Raw genomic sequence first — 23,088 nt, 5'->3', positions numbered from 1 at the left:
GCTCACTACCACCTTCTCCAGAGCAGCTAGGGAAGCTCAACAAATGCTGGTCGAGCCAGCCTAGCTCACGTCCCAAGAATTCACTTTAAAAAAATAACACTGCTTTACCTCTGATAAGGTGTATCGCTGGATGAACACAGCAGGCCAAGCAGCATCAGAGGGGCAGGAGAGCTTTCCTTCTCTGATGCTGCTTGGCCTGCTGTGTTCATCCAGCTCTATACCTTGTTATCTCGGATTCTCCAGCATCTGCAGTTCCTACTTTCTCTGAACTGCTTTATCTCTGGCAAATGTATCTTTAACATCTTCAGAAATGTGCTTTTTAGAAGTATGGACAGCACCACACTCCAGAAAGGATGTCAAGGCTTTCGACAGGACGTCCAGGAGAATAAGTATAATGGTACGGGGGATGGAAATTTTCAGTGACATGAAGAGACAAACAGACTGGGATTTTAAATAAAGGTTTTGACAAAGGTCAATAACAAAAGCTCAAAAAGATTAACAGGAAATGAATAAAACAAAAACGGAAAAAATCATGCAACAAGCTAATATGGAATGAATGTACTGAAAAAGGCAGTGGAAGCAGATTCAAAACAGTAATAACTTTCAAAGGGATTTGAACAAATACTTGAAATTGCAAGATTTGCAGGACTGATGAAATGAATTGCATAGTTAACTCCAAGTGGCAGCAAACATGTTAGTTCAAACCATCTGCTCATGCTATATTACTCAGTGGTTTCACAAATCCCTCCCAAATTCGTAGCTTTTGCACCACTCCAAACCTTACTTCTTTGACCCAGCTCATTTAATTCTGAACTGTCAAGTGAGTCCTCTTCAAGTACACAAAATTTGGAAGGTTGCATCTGAAAGTCAGTGGAATCAGATTTTATAGGAGTTTTCTAAACACAAATAAATGTATTTGAAGAGGACTTTAAAGAGCGGTAGGGAAAAGACTTGGATGTGAACCCAATTGGACAGCTTGGTCTAACAGCTGACAAAACCATAGAGGGTTCCTACTATAGTCAATGATTCCACCGGAACAAGTTTCCCATTGAGGCTTCTTAAAAAGAGATTATTCCTTAAATGCTAGCAAGAAAGTGGTTTGAATGCAATGTTTGTTATTGCATCATTACTAAAAAGTAAGTACATAATGCACTGAACGAGGTAGATTATGGAATACTACTTACTTGGGCAATAAAAGATTTTTCAGGAACTTCCTCATGGAAAATATAGAAAGCTTAAATAAAAAAAAGGTACTTTATCTGACGCTGCCAAATATTTTATTTGAAGAAACTTCTCATTTCCTGGCTATTTCTTTTGCCAATTAATTTAACTGTGATCTCCGATTACTGACACACTCAAGACTCAGTTTTCCCTGCACTTTTCAATGAAAATTGCTCAATTTCGAATACCACTACTAGATCTTCCTTAGTCATTTTTCCTCCAAAGTAAAAGATCTTAGCTTCTCCAATCACTGTGCATAAATGAAGTCCCTCATCCCTGGTATCATCATGATGAACCTCCTTTTACAACCTCTCCATGGCCTTGGGCACCCTTCCTAAAATCTGGTGGTTTGGGAGCTGTACACAATATTCCTGGTAAAACCTAACCAGAGAGAGTGTAAAGGTTTTACAGTACTCCCTCGTTCTTGTACGGATTGTTTCATTTAGAAAGCCAAGTATCCGGTAGGCTTTCTTAGCCATTTCGTTGACTTATCCTGCCATCTTCGAAGATTGGTGAACACATCCTCTGCTGGGTCTGCTTTTGCTTCCCCACAAAAACTGTACTATTTAAATTATAATTCCTCATGATGTTGTTTCTTCTAAAGCACATCACATTTAACTGCAATTTACAAATAATGATGGTTATGGTGCCACCTCAAGTCTCTGTATGACATGGGTCGCTTTTCAATTGAAAGGTCAGTGTCAGACAATATACAACGCAAGCGCAATTTTACAGCAAAGTGAGAATTTAAAGTTAGTCAATTCAAAATGTTGGCTAATGCAAATCTTTTGGCCCAAGCTTAATCAGAAGTTACAGTTGAGAACATGCAGAACAGCACATTGGCAAAATTAAAGTGATGGTTACAAGGCACACAATTTTAGCAAGGCAAAAATCTGCCCAATCCTTTGATATTCATCAGAGAATCATATTTAAAGTAGACACTGGGATACTACCTGATGTGATAGGGGTGCATTGTGATGTTCAGAGGAATTTCAATAAAATTCCTCATAAAACCATGCTTAAAATGTTTAGTGGACATCACTGGTTTAAACAAAGACCTAAAACAAGGAACTGTCTGAAGAGATAAAAGATGCATAGAGTTGAGTGTCACATGAATCAACGGTGAGGTTCTTATTTCTAAACTACATGAACCCTGCAGTCAGAAATTCAATTAATTCACAAGGATGAATTCACAACTGATACTAAACCAAAAGGGAAGAGAATCCAAAGCAGTAGCTATGGGATTATTAAGAAGTCACCAAACAAAATGGCAGGTGAAATTCAAAACGACAACCACCCTAACCTGTTCTTCCTCTCACCCATCCCTTCCTCCCACCCCAAGCCGCACCTCCATCTCCTACCTACTAACCTCATCCCACCTCCTTGACCTGTCTGTCTTTCCTGGACTGACCTATCCCCTCCCTACCTCCCCACCTATACTCTCCTCTCCACCTATCTTCTTTTCTCTCCATCTTCGGTCCGCCTCCCCCTCTCTCCCTATTTATTCCAGAACCCTCACCCCATCCCCCTCTCTGATGAAGGGTCTAGGCCCGAAACGTCAGCTTTTGTGCTCCTGAAATGCTGCTTGGCCTGCTGTGTTCATCCAGCCTCAGATTTTATTATCTTGGATTCTCCAGCATCTGCAGTTCCCATTATCACTCACACCTTGCACACGGTTGGGTGGGTGGGGTGAGGGGGAAAGAGATGGGATGGGATGGGTACCGAGTTGATACTAATTATGCCCCCAATCCAACAATCCCCAACCAGTGGAAAAAAACTGTTTATTTGCACTCTTTTCCCAGTAATATCTTGAAGTTTTTTTTAAAATCGGGTTAACCCCTAACCTTCGAAATTCTGAAGAAAACAGGCCTAATTTACATAATCTCTCCTCATAACAACACCTAAAGCTCAGGCATCATTCTTGTAAACCTACTTTATACTAACTTCAATATTTTCTCCCCAAGGTGTAATACCCAGATCTACTCACTGCACTCCAAGTGGGGTCTAACTGGGTTTTTGTGTAACAGTAGCATAACTTCTGCTCCGTTGTACCCTCGTCCTCTGGATATAAAGGCTAGCATTCCATTAGACTTCTGGTTTATCTTCTACTATACTGTAGGAACCAGCAGAAATAAGCAGGCAAAAGCAGTGTAAGAAAAATATAAATATGTCCTTTGACAAGATGAATGTCCCAAGCTCTGAAATTCCTTCCACAAATCATGTCACTGAACATTCTGCTTTAACCAAATATGTTAAGAACTACCTCCGACAAAGCGTTTGGTCATCTTCTCAAATCACATTAGGTTGCTCAGTCCCAAATTTTGTTTTTAGAAAAGCTCTTGTGAAATACCTTGAGGCACTATATTACATTAAATATACGCTGAGAGTTGCTATTGTCAAATACTTTTATTCAGGAATTGGAAAAAAAAGTGTGCTGTACCAATCAAAAACAGATGACTTGAGGGTTTTTATGAGACGTAAACCAATCTTGCGCTGCTAACAAGCTATGGTATGTTTTACTAAAATTAATTATAGACAAGACATCACAGCAGGCAATGAGAAAATGCAGGCAAAATTGTGTCATGTCTGAACAGGTTGATTGAAAATATCCCTAACTGTCCATCACAAAATCTTAAATAGGGCAAATTAACCAATGTAGCATCTGTAAGTGAAAGGTCTAAAATTGATGGGGCCTGAACACATACAAAAAAAACCCATCAATATTTTGCAATTTGAAAATTATCTACAATTGTATCTTTTACAAGCTGATCACATTTAATCCATTCTTCACAAGTGAAGGCCTTTTATGTAAGATTCTTTACCACAAAAACAAAAAATGAAATGATATCAAAAAGTCACATCCAGGCTAGATTCCTGGATAACCAACAGTGAGAGTACTCCAATACTTTGGATCAGAACTTAGTGTGAAAACACTCTTAAATCCAATGGTATCTAGGCTACTTATACACAAATGCTACTGTAACTTCAGGCAAGGGGAAATAAGAGGTTAAATGCAGATATACAAAAAGATTGCTGTTTAGAACGTGCTGCTCTGGCATCAGCTTTTGGTTTAAAAAACCTCATGACTACCATACCAATGATATCCACAGGATCCGGCATTTACCATAGTTAATCCAGCTAGTCTGCACATCACGAGCAATTCAGCATGTCCAATCCACCTAACCTGCACATCTTTAGACTGTGGGAGGAAATGGGAGTACCAAGTAGAAACACATGCAAACATGGGGAGAATGTGCAAACTCAACACAGACTCGAGGGTGGAATTGAACCCAGGCCCCTGGCACTGTTAGGTAGCAGTGCTAACCCACTAGGCCACCATGCTGACTTAATTTAACTGGTAATATAGGCTCATTAATATCTCTGACATTGGATTTTCATTTTTGTTGGGAGCAGTGAAAACAAAAATTTTACTCTGTCCCTTTTTCTATCCTATTTTATAGTTTTGATCAACCTGCTCAGATATGTAAAGACACAACTGGGGTGAGATGGGAACCCAGCCTTCTGGCCCAGAGATAGGAACAGTATCACTGCACCTGAAAAGCCTTTCTCACTCACTCTAATCTTACTGCGTCATTCTGTTTCTTTTTCTACCTCATGGCATTAGAATTCACCCATTCTAAGTTGCCCTGTCTTTTGCTATTTGATCCATAAAGTGCACACACAACTGTGTGAGTTATTTGTTCAGAAACTAGATGTGCAGATTTCCTTACTGAAATTAGCAGCACCCACTTTCAGCAAATGCCACTAAGACTGTTGAAATTCATGACCGGAATGAATATGTACTAGAAGCCAGTACTGTAACACGTTTCATATATATTGCAAATGTCGTTTGTGCCAAGACGGTCAACTTTTCAGTAAGCATCAGCTGATGTGGTTTAGGCTTTCTGCAGAAGAACACAGTAGATAGAACATGCACAATTCACTGGTCTCCATCTTCTCAGAATTACTTTTGGAAGATGAGCGTTGAATTACAACATAGCAGCGTGTTAACACCAAGTTTTTTTATTCAAGTGAACCCCAGCTATCTGCCTAGAATGTGTGCATGTTTCACGGTACAGGTCACATGACCGTGGCAGATGAGAACAGGACTTGTCCATTATCACCTTTCAGTTAAACAGTCCCGTTTAATACAAAGAAAATACAAATTTCATACCCGGTTTTAGTTACCCAATTCTTTAAACATTGACAATGTACTGTTCTCGTACATTAGCAAATGTTTGTTATTTCAATCAGTCTCATTTTTGTCTGTTCCAAATATGAATGGCACGCATGGCCTTGTGAGATTGTATTTGTGATGACAGATATTCGGGTTATCAGCTTTGCCTCTGATGTCCACTGGTTGGAATGATGTACTCTCTGGTTAGTTTCCAAGATTTTCTCAGCTGGCTCTGCTGACTTAGGGTTGCCACAAAATCATATCTGAATCACAACAGCTGTGTCTGACAATGCCATCCTTTTACTTTGCAATTTCAGCATCAAGCTTCTAGTGTTCCTGAAGGGGCACCCTGTCTTGAACTTTTTTGCATGCTCATCAGTTGGCATGGCCTGCAAAACACCAATATCTCCTGATGTTTAGAGTTATTCGCCCAAGCTTTTGACTTACTTCTGCTGAGTGGATTCAGCATTGTGACTAATTGTATGCCTGTGGCAAACTAGTCACTTGATGCTCTCAAACTGCTGTCTTTACTCATAGCATATGCCATTTTTCTCCTCTAGATCCAAAGTACCTAAACTGCTGCAGGAGATGAACAATAGACCTTCAGATGACATCTCAAGTAGAACACACTTAATCCATCAACTTTTTAAAAATTTACACACAGGGAGAGGGCTTCTCTGACTAAACCAGTACATTTTGCTAATCTCTAATTGCCCAGAGGGCAGTTAAGAGTCAGACACATTGCTATGAGTCTAGAGTCACATGTAGGCCAGACTAAGTAAAAACAGACTTCCTTTCCTAAAAGCCAGTGAACCAGATGGGTTTTTCCAAGAATCAACAATAGTTTCATGGTCATCATTAGATCATTAATTCCAGATTTTTTTTTATTGAATTCAAATTCCACCATATGCAACGGCAGGATTTGAAGCTAGGTCCCCGGAAAATTTAGCTAACATTATCTAATCACTTCTGTGCAAAATAATTTAGCTTCCTGCAGTTGAAAAAGAAATTTCTTCCACACAGGACAATGCTTTCTTTTCTTTTATGCAATGACCTTCACAACATTTACAACTTGTCCTCTGAGCATGATTTTTCTGTTGGCTCTTGTTGTTTTCTTCTGTGTAGTTATACACGTTGTTAGCAATTTTTTCCTTAAAAAATGTAGTGGACAGCTGAGCTGCTACATTGTGGACAAACCCGTTCTCCCACTTATGGACTGTAGCTATTGATTTAAAAGCTCAGAGCTTCTACATACATTTAAAACATGGAAGTCAAATTTTCTTCTCTTACTAGTCATGCTCTCATGACAAGATTTCTTATACTTAAAATTATTTTCTTAAATTAGTTGATTACAAGTTATGTTAACATGGAATAATCATGTTATACATTGATAAGACTTTTTCCTTTGGTCCCAAAAATTGGACACATTGTACTCACATAGAACTGTAACTGAAATTTCCTCAATCTCCCAGAGCAGGCGCGCGCGCGCACACACGCACACAGTCACAACAAATATTAGAGTGGATGGGTACACAAGTTGTAACTATTGCATAATTCTTCCATTGCGCATGGACGAATACCCAATTCTGCCTCATATCCTCTGTAATTTGAACAGGAGCTGCAATTGAAAAAGCAATCTTTTGAAAGAGTTTGGAGCTTGCTTCATTGATTTTCTCCCCTTTACAGGCAGCTTACAGGTCAATACACAATCGCGTTGCGCTGTTAGCAGTTGTCCTTTCTTATGGCTCCATAACACTCATCTCAGTGCCCCTTCTGACACCATATTTACAGGGAACAACACAGCAGTATTAAACAGGAGGACTTCACTGAAGTGAACTCAAGATCTATGTGCTTCATGGGATAGGTCACATGATTACAGCAAACTATGATAAGGTGTACATAATTGCCTTTCAATCTACACATTTAGCGTGCAGTTTTTACTTGCCTTTCTGAATGTCCTACCAAGCTATTTGAAATGTATATAGATTGGAAAAGATAACACAGGCAGAAAAAAATAACGAAACTAAAATAGGCATGCTTTGAGGATGCAACAGAAAACAAGTAGCGCATTTTTAAGAAGTGTTAAGAGATTTAGTTTTTTGATATATAACATTATACATTAATAGAGCTTCAACTTTTAATCAGTTTATCCATGCAACCTTAAAGTTTAATCGGAATGTCAGTAGAAGTTCAAAGTTATTTTAAGTAGCAGTCCCATGAACTGTGGAACTTTCTTGGACATTTTCGCATGGTTAATGTTGTTAAACCATATACTGGCATCACAAAGACATGAATCGTACAACAATGCAAACACACAAATGTAATTCTGGATGCATTCTATTTAACACCTCTTCAAAAATTACAAAGAGCAAATTTTGGTACCCCACAAGACCAATATACACCTATTCAATTAGGGTGTTTCCTCAAGCTGTTAAATGAATCTGCTAGTCAGCGCAAATAATATAACTGAAAGCAGCCTCTCATGCTCTTCTGCTCTTAAGGCGTCTAATTTTGGCAGAAGCAAATAGAAAGCTTGTGAAATTACAGACATGTCTACAAAAAACCCCACGCAGTCGAGTCAAATTTGACTTGTCTATGAGGAGAAAGACAAGTGTCTGCAAATGCATCTAACAGGAGGCAATTTCTCACTGCAGGCTTCTTTGCAATCTGACTTCTGAAATAATTAGCTCTTCAATAATATTGCTCACATCAAATTTGAGACAGCTGCTTAGCCTCCTGTGTTCTTCCAGCTCCACACTTTGCTAAATTTGAGATAGCTACTGTTTTCTCCACTGCCCCCCAAAGTTTTTATCTTGGGATGAGAATATCAAAACCCATCCCTACTTGCCTTCAAGAAGGTAGTGGAGAGATACTGGAATCACTCAACACAGTGTAGGAATGCCAAGTGTTGTTAGGGAGGGAGTTCCAGAATTTTGACCCAATGACAGTGAAGGAATAGCAACATAGTTCTGAGTCAGAGTGGTGTAACTAGGAGGGGGGTTTGTACATTGTGCTCCCACCCATCTGCTGTCCTTGTCCTTCCGGTGGTACTGGATGCAGCAGTGAAAGGGGCTGTTGAAGTTGCTTTGGCAAGTTGCTGCAGTGTATGCGATAGATGCTACAAAATGTGCACTTGGTGCACAAGGTCCTGAACAACATGGTAACATTGTGTTGGTGTTGAGCTTTGAATGTTGCAGGAACTGCAATTTATATTCCATCACACTCCTGTCAGATACTTTAGCTACGATCAATACACTCTGGGAAATCATGAATGGAGTTACTTAAAACAAAATTCCTAGAGGTCTTATAAACACTATTTATATGGCTGGTCTAGTTAAATTTCTGATCAATGGCGAACTGCAGGGTGATTATGATGAACTAGGAAACAAGGGTGTGGTCATTGATGGCGATGTCTTTGTACATCAGTAAGCACTGGTTGGATCCTTGCTTGTCGATTATGCTCTTTACCTGGCTCTGAAGCAGCGATTGATATTTTTATCATGCATATGTGTGAACTTTGATCTACTTGCAAATGGAAAACGTGCATTAGCATTTGAACAGTCAATGTGTCATTGTAAACTACAACAGCCCTCCACACATCCACAACTCCTTCAACCTTCGTGTCATCAGCAAACTTACTAACCCACCTTTCCATTTCCTCATCCAAGTCATTTATAAAGATCACAGAGCAGAGGTCCCAGAACAGATACTGCAGAACACCATTGGCCACCGAGCTCCAGGCTGAATGCTTTGTATCTACTACCACCCTCTTCTATTGACATCCAATTCTGTATCCAGGCAGCCAAATTTCCCTGAATCTCATGCGTCCTTATTTTCTGAATGAGTCTACCCTGGGGAACCTATCAAATGCCTTGCTAAAATCCATATATGCCAATTCCACTGCTCTGTCTTCAATGTGTTTTGTCACATCCTCAAAGAATTCACTAAGGCTTGTGAGGCATGACCTGCCCCTCACAAAGCCATACTGACTATGTGTAATCAAACTATGCTTTTCTAAATAATTATAAATAATAAATAATTATAAATACTCTCTCTCAGAATCCTCTCCAATAATTTGCCCACTACAGAAGACAGACTGACTGTAATTCTCAGGGTTATTTAAGAGGTTCCAGTTGATATTAGGGAAGTCACCCATGACAACAATCCTATTACTTCTGCACCTTTCCAAAATCTGCCTCTCAATCTGTTCCTCAGTGTCTCTGTTGCAACTGGGGGGAAATCTGTAGAAAACTCCCAATGAAGGGTCTGCTCCTTTCCAGTTTCTGACTTCTACCCATACTGACTCAGCAAACAAATCTCCTCAATGGCCTCCCTTTCAGCAGCTGTGATAACATCCCTGATTAGCAATGTCACTCCCCCACCTCTTTTACCTCCCTCACTATTACTTTTGAAACATCTAAACCCCAGAATATCTAACAACCAGTCCTGCCCGTGTGATATCCAAGTCTCCGTAATAGTCACAACATTGTAACTCCAAGTACTGATGCATGCTCTAAGTTCACCACCCTTATTCCTGACACTTCTTGCATTAATATAGGCACACTTCAGCCTGCCACACCGACTGCAACTTTGCCCCATCAATTATCTATCCTTACTCACTGACTCTCTGCATGCTGTATCCATCTGTACACCAGCTCCCCAACCTCTGATCCGTAGCTCTGGTTCCCATTTCCCTGCGAAACTAACTTAAACCCTCCTGAAGAGCTCTAGCAAACCTCCCGCCCAGGATATTGGTGCCCCTCCAGTTCAGGTGCAAACCATCCTTCTCGTACAGGTCCCACCTTCCCCAGAGGGCTTCCAATGATCCACATATCTGAAGACCTCTCTCCTATACCAGGTCTCTAGCCACATGTTCAGCTGCTTTCACCAATTGGTTCTTTCACTGATTTTGGTTTGGAGCTGTGAACTGCAAGCTGTGAACCAAAGAGGGCGCCTTTTCAACTGTGGATAATAGCCCGTATTAAAAAAGGAACAACAGACTAAACAAGCTATTATGAGAGTCCAGGCCAGCAAGTTAATTGCAGGCTAGTTACTGATGAAGGTTCTGCAAATGCTTTGGCACCAGGGAAGAGCATTGTATTTAGACAGGTAGCAGAGTTTGGGTATTAACAAGGTCAGATATTAACTAGGTCAGTACCTGGAAATTGGTTCCAGCAAGTCTGGAAAATACCCAATGCTGCAACAGATGGCAGATGCTTCGTGCTAACTGGGGCCTCACGGAGGAGGCAGACAGACAGTTAGGGAGCAATCAGTTTGAACTGGTGGTTTTGGGATGTTTTCTGCAGAGAAATCAATTGATATTATGACAAGAAGATTTCAAAGTTCCCTGTATCACCACCTATAAATAGCTCTTGGAAGCTCAGAATGGAAAATTAAATTACTGTTTTTAGTTGAGAGAATTGTAAAAGGTGACCCAGATCAACATAGTCAGAAAATCAAACAAGAAACCTGCTATGCCTGTGTAACAATGCACCATGAAAACCATTTTTGGAATCTGATCAGTTTTGTTGTATTTTTTAATCCTTTAACAGTTTTTTGTGTGAACGGGACTAAAAACAGCTTTTTGCATTGTTTAATGTTACCCTGTTAAAGTTACTATATTGTTAATAAATTGCTAAGTCTTTTGTTTAATATACAAGCGGTGTCTGGAATTGATTATTCACAGAGCCTGGGACTGGTTGTTCCAAAGTCTGGTTTGCAACCATTGAGATCAATTTTGAGGGCTTGTGAAGGTTTTTAAATTTTACTGCATTGCGAATACAGAAGCAGAAAGGCGGATTTGGTTTGACTGTCTGTTTCCATGTCATAGTAGAAAGCAGAACTGTCCTATGAGGAAAGACTGGATCAACTATTCACTAGTGGCTAAAAATGTGAGAAGGGATCTGATTAAACAAAATTTTCACAGGGCTGGACAGACTAAATGTAGAGAGGATGCTTTCCCTGGTTGGGGAGTTTAGAACCAGGGGACACAGTTTCAGAGTACGGGTTAGACCATTTCGGAGTTAAAGGTGGGAAAAGGTCTTCACTGAGAAGGTAGTGAACTTGTGGAATTCTCACCACAGAAACAAATAGTTTTCTTTGAAAAGGCTCAAAGACATGAAGGGAATGGGTAAGGAATATGGTATTCAGATGGAAGATTAGCCATGATAATACTGAATGGCAGACCTGACTCAAAGAGCCAGATGTTTCTATGAATAATACTGAATGGTGACAGTTGCACAAGAATTCCTACTTCTGTCCTTATGATGGACAGCATTGAAAAAAAAACTGGTCTCAGGACACAATGCAGAGAAACTCTTTGAGTGATATCTGGCTTTCCACCACCACAGCCATTTCTCCTTTGAGCTAGACATGAATCCAAGCAGTGAAGAAATTTCCTTGATTAGTTCCAATTTTGCTCAGGCCCTTTGATGCCATGTGCAACCAAATGCTACCTTGATGTCAAGGGCAGTTGCACCCATCTTGCCTCTGAAAAATTAGCTCTCTTGTCCGTTATTTGGGTTGAGGTGATAATGAGAACTGCAGCAGACTGGACATCAGAGCTCAATCTAAGCTCCTGTAAGGAAGGTTTCTGTGGAATAAGTGCCATTTGTAGCAATGTTGATGCCATGTTCCAACATTTTGCCAATAACAGAGAGTTGGCTGACGGGGCAGTAAGTGATTGGAACAGACTTGCCTTGCTTTTTGCAAACAGGTTGTACCTATGAAATTTCCAGAGTCAGGTTAATATCTATATTGTAGCTATTTTGGCCAGGAATGCAGCTAGTTCTACAGCACAAAATCTTCAGGAATATAGCATATCCATACTTTTTCTCCTAGGTAGCTTTCTCAAAATTCTTTTCAACCGATATAAAATTTACTTTGTTTTGCCATTATTTAAATGCACAGCTTTCAACTTTTCTCCTACTTCCAATATTACCAATGTGCTGTCGCCACCAGTTAACTGCTCTGACTTTCATGTCAAGAATGGCTGTCGTTTAGTTTCTCTGGGAAGGAGGGAAGAATTAGGAGCTACGTAGAATTGAGGTGAGATAAGTAGAAATAGATGGAAATAAGATAATCAACACTTGTTAGCAAGATTCAGAACACCATCTAAATCCCAAAGGACAAAATCAGATGCTTACATCTCTATGTGGCAAATCTGACTGTTTTCTTCCTCGCCATCTTCTCCTGACTTTCTCACCACTGCCCATGCTTCTCAAGACAGCTGAAAATTTTGCATACGTTTTCTGAAATTCCTACTAATAATCCATTCATTCTGATGCAACCTGTCCAAAAATTTGAAGCCATGGTTTTCTTTTAAACTTTATTGCTAACCACTAGTCATACACCTACAGTAAACTTTACTACTTAGGTGTAGACACCCAGCTGTTCAAAACCACAGCTCTGAGGGCCTCCACATCCTTTGATTCTTCTGGTAACATATCTCTGCATCACGACAAAATCAGACTCCATTTTACCCTCAATTACGCAATGTGTCTGTAATGCTAGGTGACAGCTGTTTTTGTTTTGATCCAACGTGGGCTGGATGCTGAAGAAAGAGATCTGTGGTGATGAACTCACCATCTAGAGAGACTGGATGGCTCACTTGAAACAGTAAGAATCACCACGGAAAAGCAAGTGAAGGCAGCTGAAAGAAAAAGACTAACTGTCACATTATAAAAGGGAGCTTATGCAGCTTCAGCAACAGCACGGTGGAGAACACATTCAGCAGCACAGCCAACAAAATGAAAAATATAAAGCAGCACAGTTGGAAACAAGTAATAACTGCAGTAAAACTTATCTCAGGAGATGGAAGAAATGGCTAGGGCAAGAATGCAGGTTTCTGATGAACAGGTATAAACTCAAAAGCCAATCTGGACACAAAGCTGCTGAAAAGATAACCGTGTAGAAGTCAGAAAGAATGCATTAAGAAATGGACGCTGGTAAATGTTCTGAAGAAATTTTTTAAAATTGCAAAGGTGAAAACAGCCAATAAGTGAAAATAATAAAATAGCTGATCATTCAGATCACCAATGGCTACAGAACACATTTGTGTTGGTTAGTACTGCTTAGCAAAATAACACAAAATGTTTGTTAGAGATTACCTGTAGCATTAGTAAAAACTATAAACCCATTACAAGACATAGGCAGAGAGAAACTCAGCTTTCATATCATCCGATAAAACTGAGCAGAGTGTAATGGAAGCTGAATAAAAATAACCCAGAGCTTACAGACCATAATTTCCCAATCTAGATCACACTAACAGTTCTAAGCTAAAATAGTAGTGACAGTCCAGATATTTGGGAGATTTCAGAACTTTAAATGAAGGCATTTAGAAATAATTCATTGGATAATTTTGATCATATTGTGAAGTATGTAACATTTAAACACTTTTGAATGAACAGTTTTAATCACAAGACATAAAAAGATGAAAAAAATCTATTTTGAGTGTTTTATAGAAATCTAGTGACTATTATTATGAAATAACAGCTATTTTATATCTTGCAGAACAACACTGTAAATAATGAAGTTGCCCATCAGTACTACCTACCGAAATAAAGTTATTTACCACACGCTGCCAATGAAGTAAGAGCCCATTAACCAAATTCAATACCTAATAGGTTGGTCTCATTCAATTTAGATACAAAATGTACTGCAAAGGTGAATTACTGAGTTGCACTTGTACGACATCTTGTATCCCTTGAAAATGGCTCAAACAATCACACTTACAAGTATTATTGAGTAATATGGACAAGCACAGAATGTATTTTACCCACAAGACCCCAAAACTTGAACAACATTATACTGATTGAAGGAAAACTGCCAAGGAGTCCTCTCTAATCTCTGCAGCGATAAAACATCTTTATAAAATCCAACCAGGCCACCAAACAACTCTCAAATGTGGCAATTTAGCAATCTTTTGTTACTGCAGCAATGATAGCATAGACTATGTGCTTACGTATGGCTTTGGATTTAAAACATACATTCCCTTAGCCAGTCTGGCATACGATGTTTGGACAGCACCGCTCAATCACTCCAGATTGCATGCTCCACATTTAACAGAGGTTATGCTTCTGTCAAGCTGCATTTTTGCACCCATCAACTTTGCCTGGTGATCAATGTGACTTCACTCCCTCCTTTTGAGTTTGTGGTGGTTAAATACAACTGAGTAGCTTTCTAGGCCTTTGCAAAGGGAAATTGGGAGTCAACCTACAGTCATAATGCAGACCAGACGACATGAGGGTGGCAGATTTTCCATCCCGAAAGGATGTTTGTTAACACCACTAAACTCACTTTTAATTTTAGACTTCTTTTCAGTTTTTTTTTTAAAACCTTCCACCTGCCATGGTGGAATTCAAATCCACGTTCTTGAAATATTATTAGGCCACCTCTACAAGAACATAACCGTGTCCCTAATGCTCACCAGCATTAATGGCACTGAATCCCAGTCTATAAACAGAGGCATCTGAGTGCAACTTAGCACTGTGTACTGTGTTGAGAAGAGCGCCAGGAGCTTGCATAGTAAGGGAAACAAACTAGCAGTTGGTGAGTATCTGGTGAGTGTTTAAATCTATTGTGTTTCTAAGATTTAAAGCTGTATAGGAATTGGTTTTGAATGTTTTCAACAAGGAGTTAGATATAGTTCTTAGTGCTAAATGGATCAAAAGGTATGGGAAGGAAGTGGGAAGAGGGTACTAAGTTGGATGATCAGCTGTGATTATACTGAATGGCCAAGCAGGCTCAAAGGGCTCCCATGTTGCATGTTTCCATGGTGTTAAGATAAAATTCATAAAAATCTAATAACTGGATAATGTAGCAGCGAAATGAAACTCACTAAAAAAAAGGACGGACAAGCTCTGGGTCATAGTTGCAAAACGCAGGAACCACCAGATGCCACTATGATCCAGGGCAAACGCATCTGCACTAAATGCTTGTGGCTCAAGGAGTGTTCACTCAGACACAGAAACATATTACAGAGAGGGAAAAGTTATTTATAAATTTTGTAGCAGGTGGTGGTTTACAGCTCTTCAGGTAGAGTTTTCTGATTTTGATCAGTGATTTGGATGGAGGATTGTGGTTGCAATTGAGCCAGCAATACATAAGGGGACCTAGAAGGCAGAAGCCTTAGCCTTGACAAATGTCAAACAGATTTTAAGATGTCATCCAAACAAGCTGATAGAACACCACTGCATGATTGTATCACTAACCAAGAGAGAATAGAGAATAAAAGAATAAATATTCGGAACTTGCCCATGACTATCACTGTACCTTTCTGACAATGTTAATCTACATATTAACTGGAACGATCAGTTGGCCAGAGGTAACCAAGAAGGTAACATTCATAGAATGCTCTGAGATAGATTTTTAGAACAGGATGTTCTGGTCCAACCAGACAGCAGGATACACCAGATCCGATTTTGTGAAACAAGACAGGATTAACTTCTGAGATAACAAAGTGTGGAGCTGGATGAATACAGCAGGCAAAGCAGCATCTCAGGAGCACAAAAGCTGACGTTTCGGGCCTAGATCCTTCATCAGAGACCCTCTCTGATGAAGGGTCCAGGCCCAAAACGTCAGCTTTTGTGCTCCTGAGATGCTGCTTGGCCTGCTGTGTTCATCCAGCTCCACACTTTGTTATCTTGGATTCTCCAGCATCTGCAGTTCCCATTATCACAGGATTAACTTCTGATCTCATTGCGAAGGGGCGTCCAGATAACCTCACACGGTGAGTCTTCCTATTGGACTATGACTAAAAAAGTCATAACAGTATCAAACTTAAAAGGAAAAAGAAACATAATTGTACAAAGATAGTAGGAACTGCCGATGCTGGAGAATCCGAGATAACAAGGTGTAGAGCTGGAGGAACGAACACAGCAGGCCAAGCAGCATCAGAGGAGCAGGAAGGCTTCGGGCCTAGACCCTTCTTCAGAAGTGGGGTTCAGAAGGGCCCAGACCCAAAACGTCAGCCTTCCTGCTCCTCTGATGCTGCTTGGCCTGTGTTCATCCAGCTCTACACCTTGTTATCTCATATAATTGTACAAAGATGGGCAAAATTTGATATAAAGCAAAGAATGGCAAAAGAATTAGTAAGAAGAAAATTACAGAGAAAGATATTTAAAAGAAGTGTTCATAAAGTGAGACTGGAAATTAAGGAGGTGAAATGAATTTAGCAGGTATTTTAAATTGTTCTTCACTCTAAAGGATATTAGCAACTTTCCAGAAATTGTTGTAAATCAAAGTGAAGGAAGGGAAGTCTGAAAAAAAATTACAATTGCCATGAACGTAGTACTGAGCAAAGTGCTTGCACTGAGAGTTGACAAGTCCCTAGTTCCTTATGGATTCATCTAAGGGACTTAGAAGAAGCTGATGAGATAGTTGATGCAGTGGTTTTAAATTTCTTAAGTTATCTTCATTCAAAAAAGGTTTTTTGGATTGAAATAGTGAATGTAATGTTTTTGATCAAAAACATTGAGGCAGAGAGCAGGAAACGACAGGCTAGTTAGCTTAATATCGGTCATAGGGTAGACACTAGAAACATTTGAAGACATTATAGCAGGATACTAAGAGAAGGTCAGGATAAATCAGACAGTCAACGTGGCTTTTCAGAAGAAAAATCCTGTTTAACCGATTAGAGTGCTTTGAAGGGAGGTAACATATGTTGTGGATCTGGGAGAACTGCGGACTTGGATTTCTAGGCACATTTCATTATTGCAAAACGAAAGAAAAAAAGCTCATGGTGCAGGTGGTACAGTGGGTAGCGTGCCTACCTCTGGGCCAGGAGCCCAAGTTCAGTTGCTACCTGCTCCAGAGGTGTGCAGCAGCATCTCTGAACAGATTGTTTAGAAAATATTTTAATGGTGCAGCTAACAGCATAATACTGCATACAGTATAATGTAGGAAAATGAGAAATTGTCCATTTGGGCAAGAATAATCGAAAGTTTAAACACAAAATGTTAAAATTGCAGAGGGCTTTGTGTTCTATTATACAAAATGCACAAGATTACCTGCTGGACTTGCACGCTTATCAAGAAAACTAATCAAGTGGTACGTTTATTGCAAGGGGAGAGGAACACAAAAGTATTGAGGTTATACTTTAATTATACAGAGCACTGGTGAGATTGCACCTACAGTGTTCCAGCAGTGTTGTTCTCATTTGAGGAAGACATGATTGCATTAGAAAGGTTTACTTAGCGGATATCTGGAAGTAAGGAGTGGAGCTATTTTAGGAGCGAACACTGAACGAGCTAGGTTTATATTTGCTGAGGAGATCAACAGGCAATCTAATTAAAAGATACAAGATCTTGAGGGGGCTTGAAGCTGGACATGGAAAGTATGATTCCCTTATGGAGAATCTTGAACAAGGGATCACTGTTTAAAAATAAATGCTAACCTACTTGAGAGAAATTAGGATATTTTTCACCCTCACGGGGTCATGAATCTTTGGAAAACTCCACTTCAAGGGATGGTGGAAGCAGTCTTTGAATACTTTTAAAAGGTAAACATAGATTCTTGACAAATAAGAGAGTAAAAGGTTATCAAAGGTCAGCTAGCAGGTAGTGTAATCAGAGTAACCATGACCTTACTGAATGACAAAACAGCACTGTTAAATCTAACAACACTGAACAAAAACGTAAGGATTTGGTTAACTAAAGAAATTAAAGAAATGTAACAGTTTAGTTGTAAGAATTTACACAATATTCCAATAAATTTGTGACTGTTCTGGGCCAAGTAAAGCATCAGATACAGGCACAGAATACAAACATATGAACTGGGAACATGTGTAGATCATTTAGACCCTCAAAATCTGCTCTATCATTCAATAGGATCATGGCATATCCACTTGCACTTCAAATTCTACATTCCCATCCACTGTTGATAACACTGGACTCCTTTTCCTGATAAGGAATCTATAAACTTCACGTCCACAGTCTTCTGAAGTAGAATTTTAAAGTTTCACAACCCTGGGAGAAAATAAATTCTCATGTCTGTCATTAATAACTTCATAACCCATTGAAAAACTTGTTTTTCAAGTGCTAAAGTAGCCCACTTCATATTCAAATACATGCAACACAAAACTGTTGAAATGAACAAAACAAGCCTGTGATGCTTTTCATATTGATTGGATATTTTGATTCTCATGCTCCATGGAAGACAGGCAAAAAAAGGAAAATTCTGACCCCGTAGAAAGCTTTAAAAAAATTCTAGATTTGTTTTAGGTTAACATCCCATTCTGACCTACTTTTCCAGAAAAAGTGAGAAGTAAAGTTGAAGATGGCCACCTACACTTGGTTCAGATTTACAAGTTATTAAATAGAATCAATACACAAAATGCCAAACTCGTTAAAAACATTCACTAATCCAACTTCCCCCACAGTTGCACTTAATTACTCAACAATTTCAGATTTGGTTTCCACCTGGAAGTCCATCATTTTATCACATGGAAATTTAGTTTAGCTTTTACCAGTTTAAATTTAGGATCCCTTTTCCTATTCTGGCAAATTAAAGTACATATTTACCAACTCCATAATGATCATATGTTGGTGCACGTGGTGTACAGGAGCATGGGTGCTCACATGCACATGTGCATATGTGTGGTTGTGTGTTTGCATTCTTGCACATCTGTGTGGGCACGCATGAATGCCTATCTCTGCCCATATTCCCACTCCTGTTGTAAAAGCCTGGATTTCTTCATTCGCACTTCATAATTTTAACAATTTTTGTTCGAGATAAGCTGCATGTTACTTCTTTGCTCAGCTCAAATTTTTTACTCAGTACTAGTGTTGGACACATCACTCAAAATGCTGTGACAATAAAGAAAACTGCAGTTTGCTCACTACTTTCACTGACAAAGTTCACTGTGTCAGCGATATAGTTTAACATCCTGGTACTAATATTGTGCTTTGACTGATAAGCTGATGTGAGTCTAAGTCACCAATGCATCTTGCAATTGCTCCTTATCTCTTTTAATATAAATGTGCTTGCAATACTCATTACTCGTCCTTTCCATGCATAAATACTTATGTGCATTAAATTTAATCTATTTCCTGCTTACCTATATTTTTCCCCCACCCCTCTCTATAATTTCTACCTTCTATATCTTCCACAAAGCCATTGCCGACCATGCATCAGACAGGCTTGCAGCTTCCCCACAAAAAAAATTAACAGACGACAGCTACCAAGCCTTTGGTGTCACCTGATGCACAGAATTTCATTCGGTCTGGAGGAAAAAAAATCATCCAAGCTGAAGTTCGAACAGGTTCCACTGGAATTCAAATACAGCATCAATCTTCCAAGTAGTGCAACAGAAAACATTCCATAGTGACTAGAGGATTCAGTCACACCTTGTTTCAGAAAGCAAAGTGCACTTGAAACTCAATCATATTATAAAAGGATACCATAATTATATCAATTTTCACTGAAAAATACCATTTTTTCCATGAAAATGTACAGCATTTTTCCATGATTACAAAAGATTACAAATTAGTAATTCTGCAAGACAAACCTGAAACCACTGAAGTCAACAAGTTCAAATAGTGAATACATTAATACGAACAAAAAAAAATATGAAATCAGTAATCTGGACACAACTTGCAGAAAATAACAAATGAAAGGAAGATGTCTTTGAGCACGAACAGCTAAAGTGAGACAAGCGCACAAGATAGTGATGGCATGTTATACATTAATTGTGCATTTTTCAATTTTTAAAAGCCGTTAGCAGTAAATGGAGTAAAAATATTGTCTCAACTGGAGAAATTGTACTGTTCTTGATATAGGCAGTACATTGCCTAAGACAGTACTAATGGATATCAGCCCAGCTTGGGGCACACAGTGGTTAACATTTCAATTTACTGTCTTAGTTCCATACGGAATCTAAACTGCACGTTCATTGTAAACAATTGTTACTAAGCATCGGGAGAGAGCACCATTTGCAAGTATGTAGAAGATTGAATGGAGTGGATTTTCATTTTTCATATATTTATTCATTTGTGTAAAAGATGCAACTACTTTAGTTTTTTTTTGCTCCGTACATTGCAAATCCCCATGTACTTCAAAGCTTATTCCTTTGATCATATTCTACAAAAAGCAATGTAATTTATCATTCATTGTTCAGAAAACAAAATAAAAATCTAATTCTAACCACATTGCTGTAACAATGTTGATGAAAGAATGTGAGACTTCACATGTATTCTGCTATTTATCTAGCCCCAATTACTTTTGCCAATGACTCAAGGTAAGAAGGAAAATATTACATTTCATCAGGCATCCAACACCCAGCAGGAGGACTGCAGATGAAAAAGCTTTAAAATTTAAAATATATCCTATTTGGAGAGATGCTACAGACTTATTTTTATTCTCCCCACCCCCACCACTTGTTTCTCGAATGCTCTTGAAGATTTTCAAAATTTCCCCTAGGTTTTGTGTCAAAATAAATACTTTTATTCCAAATTCATCTCAAGTGTATCTATTCTTGGTTGTCATTTCATTTAGATCGTATCTGCTTCAAAAACACTTTAGCAAATATAGGAGTAGTCAGATTTGTATCCATTTGCTGCATCAATTTCACATCTACATGCTAAACAAAGCAATTTTGAAATATCTGAAAGTCTCATACAGCTGAAGTACACGTATATTGGGACATATTCTTTAACTTATATCAATTATGTAGTACTTTGGCTACAGTAAAACAGCATTTCCATTTCTTTTAAGGCAGTAGTGTTTCTGCAAAACTGTCCAGCGATGTTGAAAATGTTGAGAGGCAGGCAAGCCTTAACAAGTGATCAAGAAAATCATGCCTGTTCATTCTAAGCCCACTATTAGGAACAATTTAATAATTCTGCAAAGTTGTTGAGAAATTGCTTACAATTTTCAGAAATGAAGCAAAGATATGTCTTCAAAACAAATGCAAAGACTCATGAAAGCAAAATGGGCAGATGCCTGGGAGTACCACCACATGCAAGTTCCCCTCCAGACCTTATACCAAATTGACTAGGAGCTGTATTACTGTCATTCCTTCACTGTTACTGAATGAAAATCCTGAAACTCCCTTCCTAATGGTAGTTTCCATATCATATTAACTTCAATTGTAACAGCATTAGGACTGTTAGCTTCATTCTTTTCACCTTGGGTTGCACATATTTTACAGAAGTGGTGATTTGGACTATTTGACTTGTTGAATACAAACTACCTTAATGCTACAACATGATTGGACCTTTCCCACAAAATTTCTTATTACTAATGCATTAAACACATGGCGATTATATGTATCTTTAATATGATTAATATTTTCTGAATCTCATCCTTAACGTTATTAAACCATTTACCTGCACTCCCGACCTTCATCAAATCTCCTGGTTGGACCAGCACGTTGTGGGGCTGTTTCCATAAGCAGTTTCTGTGTAAGCCTATTTACAGTGGCCACATCTCTCCCTTTTTGTTCATCTGTGTCTTGGTCACATTTCCATTCCTCATCTTCATTCAAAGTAGGTAAATATCCCAATAATGCCTTTCCTGTCCCAGACCCTGAGCTCTGATCACTGTACAACTTTGGGCTTTCTCCACCTGTCCTGGTATATTCCAAATAAATATCAGACTTCAGGAATACAGGGTAGGTGTTCTCCTCCATCATTGTCTGAATTTCAGTTTGGGCCTGGTCAAACATTACAGGATCTATCTGTTGCTTCATAACACAATCCTTTATGAAGCTTTTAGTAGCTGGTTTGATCTGCCTGGACACAATACCATTATTATCCAAAATGTACTTTTTATATATGGCTTTTGCCAATTTTAGCCTCTTTTCTTCATTAGAATCATTTGGTTCCAGTTTTCTAAATCCAGTGCATGCAAACCAAAAATCCAAAAGGTCAGCACAGTCTTCTTGTTTCAAGAAAGTTCTGAATAAATTTATTCCATCCTGATCATCCAGTAAAGAGTGTAAAGACTCTGCCCATCTCAGGTATGGGGGTGTTGGTGAAGCACTACCTTCAGGTTCATAACCTAAATCCAAATCTGGCCTCCTTGGGGTTGCTGTGGATGCCTCATTTTTAAGCCCTTCGGTTTTTATGGGGTAGAAACTGTGATTCAATTGCCTACTGTCTGTAGTCGCCAGCTCACCTTCCTCTCCTGGAACCGGTGGCCTTGGTGCATCTTCAGTAAAGCTTCCCCCTAGGTCCATCAAATATGCCTTTCCTCTGGCAGTCATTTTTGTAGCAACCTCATGTGCAGCACCAAATCCGGTACAGTTCAATTCCTCTTATCGTCAAATATTCAAACAGGGACCAATTGTTGCTGATATTATATTCCTCCTGTAATTAAAAATAAAAGTTAATAATTCCAGCAATATTTTAACAGCAAACATCCACAGAGAACTTTACTTTACAGCTCCAGTGAGCATAGATAGTGTAGACCAGATAGCAATTACTTAAAACTGCAGGTATCAAGAGATGAAAAACATTCTTTCCAGTGGTTCTCTTAAAACTAAAAGATGATGTACAAAAACAAACGACAAAATACCGGTCTATTTTATGCCATGCCACTTAGTTTTCCTAACATAAGACAATAGTTAATTACAAACCAGGATGGCTACAAACTTAAATATGAAACAAACTTCCCACTTTATAAATGAAAACAATGGGTCCAGAGTCAAGTAATCAATTCTATAAAGGTCTTTATGACTTTCACTTTGCCTA

General features: G+C 38.9%; 1 protein-coding gene across 6 annotated transcripts in view; it reads right to left on the bottom strand.

Annotated features, from left to right (window-relative positions):
• Window positions 1-23,088, bottom strand: part of axin1 (axin 1) — a 288,963-nt gene that overhangs the window by 99,075 nt on the left and 166,800 nt on the right. For all 6 annotated transcript variants that reach the window (XM_059654106.1, XM_059654105.1, XM_059654110.1 and 3 more), the window contains one exon: window positions 21,724-22,704. In XM_059654106.1, coding sequence (XP_059510089.1) covers window positions 21,724-22,601 — 878 coding nt within the window. In that variant the 5' untranslated portion in view covers window positions 22,602-22,704. The remainder of the gene's footprint in view (window positions 1-21,723; window positions 22,705-23,088) is intronic.

This window comes from Stegostoma tigrinum, chromosome 23 (genome assembly GCF_030684315.1).
Source record: "Stegostoma tigrinum isolate sSteTig4 chromosome 23, sSteTig4.hap1, whole genome shotgun sequence".
Lineage (NCBI taxonomy): Eukaryota > Metazoa > Chordata > Chondrichthyes > Orectolobiformes > Stegostomatidae > Stegostoma > Stegostoma tigrinum.
The sequence above is the reverse complement of the archived record's forward strand: the minus strand, read 5'-3'. Positions and strand labels throughout refer to the sequence as shown.